This window comes from Tigriopus californicus, chromosome 12, assembly GCF_007210705.1.
Source record: "Tigriopus californicus strain San Diego chromosome 12, Tcal_SD_v2.1, whole genome shotgun sequence".
Lineage (NCBI taxonomy): Eukaryota > Metazoa > Arthropoda > Copepoda > Harpacticoida > Harpacticidae > Tigriopus > Tigriopus californicus.
In genome coordinates this window covers 5706158-5712157 of record NC_081451.1, presented here as the reverse complement: position 1 = coordinate 5712157, position 6000 = coordinate 5706158, and the positions used below count along the sequence as shown (strand labels likewise).

At 40.6% G+C, this 6000-nt stretch overlaps 2 protein-coding genes across 4 annotated transcripts in view; one reads left to right on the top strand and one right to left on the bottom strand.

Moving 5' to 3' along the window:
• The window catches only part of LOC131891350 (uncharacterized), a gene marked incomplete in the record, with an annotated part of 8969 nt that extends 3190 nt beyond the window's left edge, over window positions 1-5779 (bottom strand). The window contains 5 exon segments of the mRNA XM_059240876.1: window positions 78-307; window positions 749-847; window positions 950-1050; window positions 5163-5326; window positions 5465-5779. Coding sequence (XP_059096859.1) covers window positions 78-307; window positions 749-847; window positions 950-1050; window positions 5163-5326; window positions 5465-5627 — 757 coding nt within the window.
• Window positions 1919-3175, top strand: LOC131891358 (uncharacterized). Of its 3 annotated transcripts, none has more exons than XM_059240886.1 (3): window positions 1919-2198; window positions 2300-2576; window positions 2885-3175. In XM_059240886.1, exons 2-3 carry the CDS (start codon window positions 2313-2315, stop codon window positions 3104-3106), a joined length of 486 nt encoding a protein of 161 aa, XP_059096869.1. In that variant the 5' UTR covers window positions 1919-2198; window positions 2300-2312; the 3' UTR covers window positions 3107-3175. The 3 variants fall into 3 exon arrangements, with proteins under 3 accessions (XP_059096869.1, XP_059096871.1, XP_059096870.1); XM_059240888.1 differs by having other exon boundaries at window positions 2281-2576; XM_059240887.1 differs by lacking the exon at window positions 1919-2198 and having other exon boundaries at window positions 2205-2576.
• Window positions 5780-6000: the final 221 nt, after the last annotated feature.

The window sequence follows — 6000 nt, the reverse complement described above, 5'->3', positions numbered from 1 at the left end:
ATCAAGTTTAATACCTTCAGCTTTGTGAATAGAAGTGGAGGAATGCGAGCAACCAAAACCCATTAAATGAAACTTACCCGCTAGACAAAGCTCCAAAATGAGGTTGTCTCGAATGGTTGTGTGTCGGATGCCGGCCAATCCACGCTCATTCTCAGAATAGGGTCCAATGTAAGCATTGTTGTAAGGGTCGTTCAAACGGTTCAATTTGAGTTGGTAATGGATTTCGAAGTCCGTGAGAATACTCCGACAAGTGATTGAGCGCTCACTTGCCGACCTTCCCCAAGGATCTGTTCGATCATTCACATATCTAAGAAAAACAAGATCGCGATTATCGCAACTCAGTCAATCCATAATTGAACGAAGAAATTACTAACATTGCTACAGACTATTATAGCTGGCATTATCGTTTGCGTTAACTGAAAAAACTGATTTAATCCAATTCATTTTGAAGTACCGTATAGTTTTTCATTTGATGCCTGTATGTACATAGATTATGCAAACATATTAGAAAAATGCTAACGTAATTTAAAGTAGCACCAAAATAATCACTCCTCCTGGTTTGGAACTTACAGAACTGTACCAATTAATCAGGAATGAAATACTGTGGTGCATCCCTTATAAATCCCAGAAATGAAATTGTTCCAAATTAGGGATTACATTCCTCAAATGCCAAATATACCTATACACTTGTCAATTGTACTATGTGGTATTTCTATGCTTTATGCTCATTGCTTCCTTCATGGGTCACCTTTCAATCGAATGGTCGTTGGCAAATCGATCGTAGAGTTCGTTGGTTCCTTTGGATCCTCCCCATTTCCCGACCTCAAAACGGCCTCGAATCGTGGTTCTAGAAACGTAAGATCGAGTTGCATATACAATATTTACAACCGTCCACCACACTCCACATCAATCGCAAACAAAATATGACCATTTCTTCGTGACAACTCACTTGACTTCTCGATACAAATTTTGACAAGTGTCCACATAACCCGCCGTCAGAATCGAGGTTATAGTTACTACAATAACGGTTACAATCCCATGGAACACCACCTGAAATCAAAAGTCAAGCATTTTAAATCGGCTCATTTATATCATGTTCCCCATCTTAGAAATTAATCAAGATGATAGCAAAGTCCCTTCCGACATTAAAAAAAGTGTTCCAATCTTGTTTATGATCAAGCCAGTCGTTTGGAGTTAACGATCTCTGGCAAAATTACTGTTAGAATGTCAAGTTCTGGCGGGAACTTTCTTTTCAGTCGAGTATAAGGTCTAGGGGAATAGCTTCAAGGTTAGAGCACCTCAGAAAGGCTCTATGTCTCTCATTCTTATACCCAGGTATGATTCTGAACTCATTATCTGTCGATTTTGGTAACGAAACGAATTTGAGTACCTGAGTAACTGGGCTCAAGATCGATTTTTATACCTACCTATCCAATCTCTTGATAGCCAAGAATCGCAAAACTTTTGTTCTTCTCATTGAGAGATTACCTGAACCTGGCTCATTCTTTGACTGGAAGCTCCTGGATAGAATTTCGGTAACTCAAAAGAGCGATCGATTTCAGAATAGAGTACAGGTTATTGATGCGCTTTATGTACTCTATAAATGACACAATGACATTTCTATTTAGATGTGTTATACATCTCAATCTAGCTCTCCTCGAAGATGCGAACAATTCAATAAAAATTCTTGAAAGTTTTGGACTTCAAAAATTATTGGTCCACTTTTCACGAACATTATAAATTATATATTTCAATATACTGTAAGTTTCTGCTATAGAAATGGGCACAATCTGGCTTGTTGCAACATTTGAACTAAAAAATGAGTAGGAAAAGCCATGCTCCAAGAGTTGATTTCTTCACTATTAGTGCGGAGTAGATTTGACCACACAGTACTATGAGACATGAAAGCGCTTTAATTCCCCATTTCAAATTGGGTCTTCGTGCGTGGCTTCACGAGAGAGTTTTGGAGGGCTAGTAAGTACGTACGAAAAGTCTCGTTGTTATTGGAACTTGGGGTGCCTAGGCAGTCTTGGGCATTTGCACAGAGACACCTCGAACAACTGCTGAAAGCCAGAAGGCCATTTCTGGACGGGGCCAATCAAATTCGTTCATATGGAAAGCCCTTGTTTGGAAGTGGACCGAACCGAAACAAGACGACTCTCAGTTTTCAAACAAATTGCATATTCATAACTAGTTCAGTAAGTGACCATCGCTCTGATTGTAAATTGGATCTGCCCTGTTCACGATTATCATCATCATTCGATTTGTTCAAAAAAAAAGGAAGGGCTTTTTGTTCCAGGCTGTATTAAAATATGTCAAGACCAACTACTGGAGCGTCAAGGCCAACCACGGCGAAGGAAATGACCGAATCTCAAATAGGCCAATACCGCCAGGCTTTCAAGATGTTTGACAAAAACCACGATGAGAGGATCTCGAGCCAAGAATTGGGCATGGTAATGCGAGAACTAGGCTTCGATCCCACCGAGGATGAGTTAAAAGATATGATTGGGAATGCAGATGCGGATGGGAGTGGCTCAATCGAATTTCCAGAGTTTCTTAATTTGATGATTAAAAGGGTAAGTGGTTCAAGGGTTCGTCAACTCTATTGATGAAGGATACTTGGTAGCTGCTTTTTTGAACACGTTTCAGCACAACGTAAGGAGACTGTTTTAAAATTGTACTTCGTGACATTTTTTCGTAGTTCCAATGAGCTTATATAATTGTAATGTTTTAAGGTTACCATATCTTTTATCAAGAAAAGTACCTGGAAGTTCATTTAGGTTCACAGATTACTCTCCACAGAGTCTGTTCATAGATAGGTATGGAGTGATATGTTACAAATGTACATTACGATCGTCCTTCGTTCTTACTTGTCATTTTCCAGTTTGCCAGTGACGACAAGATGGAAGAGATGAAGGCTGCATTTGAGGTGTTTGACAAGAACAAAGACAATAAGATCTCAAGGTCTGAGTTAAAATCGGCCATGAGAAAGATGGGCGAGTCTACCTCCGACCACGAAATCGACGCCATCATTCACGAGGCTGATTTGGACAAGGATGGCATGGTTGATTATTATGAATTCATCACTGTGTTCCAACAAAAGTGATTTATGTACCTACAGTATATGCTCTGATCATGTTCCAGTTAAATGTCTTATTAAACAAGATTACACTCAGATTTGCCTGAAAATTACGACCTTTACTTTCAACCCCAACTCGCCATGAGAAATGCGCCTGTTTGTCGAACGATCACATTGTACTATATCATTACATATTTTAACGTTCAATAAATAGTGGCAGTTTTAACCCCATTGAGAGTGAACTAGGATTTGTTTACTTCATATATTCCCTCTAAAGTCGTCGTTTGGAAATTCTGGCTACTGGTACTTTGAGTATTTCGTTTCTGTACTTAAAACAAACTTTTATTCTAGCCAACAATTGACCTATCCGAGGACGACGTCACCACTGGACAGCGACGGTAGTGGGGAAAAATGAGTAATTGCAATCCCAATCGACAAAATACATTTCCCATCACACAAGTCGGTTCAGTGGAATACGTCGAGATGACGTTCTAATGTTTGACACTAGGGATAAACGTTATTCTCCACCGATTAGTTGGCGGTGCTCATTCTTAAATTTGTGACAAAATGTTAAAAGGTTTAGATAGAGACTTTAAGTGTTATTTATACCGTATTAGGTTAGGTTGGGTTAGGTTAGGTTAAGTAAGGTTAGATTAGGTTAGATTAGGTCAGGTTAAGATTTAAAAAAGTAGTACCGCCAACTAATCGGTGGAGAATAACGTTTACCGACACTAGGTTGAGCTCGAGAGACGATGTCACAACAAAGCGAAAAGCTGCATGGCGTAGAACTGAAGTTAAGGGTAGAACAAAACGACATGCCTCGCTCACCTTTTTCTCATGTATTGAAACCTAGACCACTCTCCAAGACCACTTGAACCTGATACTGATGGAAAGGTTGATGTAAGCATTAATAACTTCAAGCAATTTGCCAACGGTTTCTTCAGGGTGACCATGTTTAGCGAAAGACTTTTAGATTTGGGAACTTGTAGGAACACAATTTCCAAATTAGGAACATTTTTGAAGCTCAACTCCTTGTAGCTCAAACTAAAACTGATATTCACACACTACCTGAGTCTGTGGGTTTTCGCCACCGATCATATATACGACCAGATGTCACATTTTAGCTCAAAGGAAAATGGATTTTGTGTCAGCAACTCTGTACACCAAAAAAGAGGAGGGTGACTGCCTGATCAGTACCAACGACCTACAATCGCTGGGTCTTCAACGAACGCGCTCAGTCACAAACTCACTCAGAATCCGGCCACGCTGGCCGATGAAAAGCATGGGTGAGTCACTGTACACCAAAATGTATGTAACAGCTGATGAAGGCAAGTGTTCGCATTTTTCCTCGCGCTATGCAAGGTCTAGTCATTATTTAGTTTATGGTTTTCGCATGCTGATCATTGGTTCATGCTGGGTGGATAGGTACTCTCCCCCCACGCGACCTCTGACGGCCAAATATTCCCTGACTTGTGCCGTTGTAGACTCAGACAGCATTGGTCAGTTTTGATCTCAATCAAACGTTTGTGTCAAAAGTGCCATAAGCATTTACGTTTCAGACCAGAGAAGGCACAATTTGAATAAGCTAGCACCACGTTGGTAAGATCTTACCAGCGTGGTGCTAAGCAGGTCATTTTGCACCCACGCTGTACTGAGTTTCAAGAGCTTGTAGCTTTTGACGTAGAAGTTTGATTGAGGTCAAAATTGGCGAATGCTTTTCCAACTTGTCTGAAGGAAAATGCAATCGGTTCTAGTGGATAAAAGCTACGTTTCCTCCACCCTGACACCTCTGTCCAGGGATAATGTCTTCCTTGACCTATCCAACAGGACATTTGCTACATTGAGGCATGCAAGTCTTGAGTCCATTGAAATGACACCACCATTATTTTTTGCATCAAACAATTTCATGTAATAACCATTGGGACCTCCATTCAACTCAATGTCTTTTCTGACTTTGTTTGGCACCCTTGGCAACTTGCTTATTCTTTTGACATGGTAGCCTTTACTTCACGAGCACGATTACAATAAGGGAAACATTCAGTAGCCTTCGGCTATAAAACTGATTTGTAATAAAAATGCTTACCATGCGCCAATAGATATGAGGTGGCCTTTCATAATCGGCGGATCTCCATGGACCAGGTTTAGACAGGAATGCTCTTAAGGACTTCAATTGCATTATGTGCAGCACAATCATGACCAGGGCACACACGGCCACAAATATCGGCGCCAATCCCATGAGATAACATGCTGAAACCAAAATGCGTAGGGAAATAAAAATTAAAAAGATAACACCCTCATGGTTTAGTAATTGAGCATTCTAGAAGTTCAAAGTGCCGATTAAGTTGAATATCTCCAGCTATAAAGTGGCTTGACGAATGAACTTACTTGCTGCAGATCCATACCGAACATAGGGTGTGACAAAGAGCAAGCATTCGTTCTCGGGGGAGACATGGATCAACATTGGAACCGAGATGAACCATGTAAGGGCGAAACATAGCACATATAAGGCTATGTAGAGTTTTAGAGCAGTATCTAATTTCATAGCCATGTTGAACGCATAAAGTTTGGGAACGGGTCCCTAAAGCCAAACACCTCGACTTAGATATACTTCACTGTATTCACGTTCAACTTTGTTTTGGATCCTCAGGTTGCTTTCCAGCGTCTACCACACTCGCATGCGCAATCGCTAAGGCTTCAGGGGCCCTTTATTTGTCTTTTTATCTATGTACGGCTGGATTATAAAGGTCGTAATAAATCTCAAGGAGCTGCGTGTCATCTCTTTGGTGTACTAGATTGGAAATTCATTTCTCAAAAGGCGTTCTTCAAGGGATATTTTGCTACCACAAGTAGTATTCAGGGGCCCCTTTCTCCGATGAAGAAAGAGAGGCTTGGCTTGGACTGGTTGTTTCAATACCTGTGAG

Bases quoted from the DNA above. Each gene is read 5' to 3' on its own strand.
- LOC131891358 (XM_059240886.1), top strand. From the start codon at position 2,313: ATGTCAAGACCAACTACTGGAGCGTCAAGGCCAACCACGGCGAAGGAA. The intron at 2,577-2,884 runs GTAAGTGGTTCA...GTCATTTTCCAG, and splicing joins TTAATTTGATGATTAAAAGG to TTTGCCAGTGACGACAAGAT.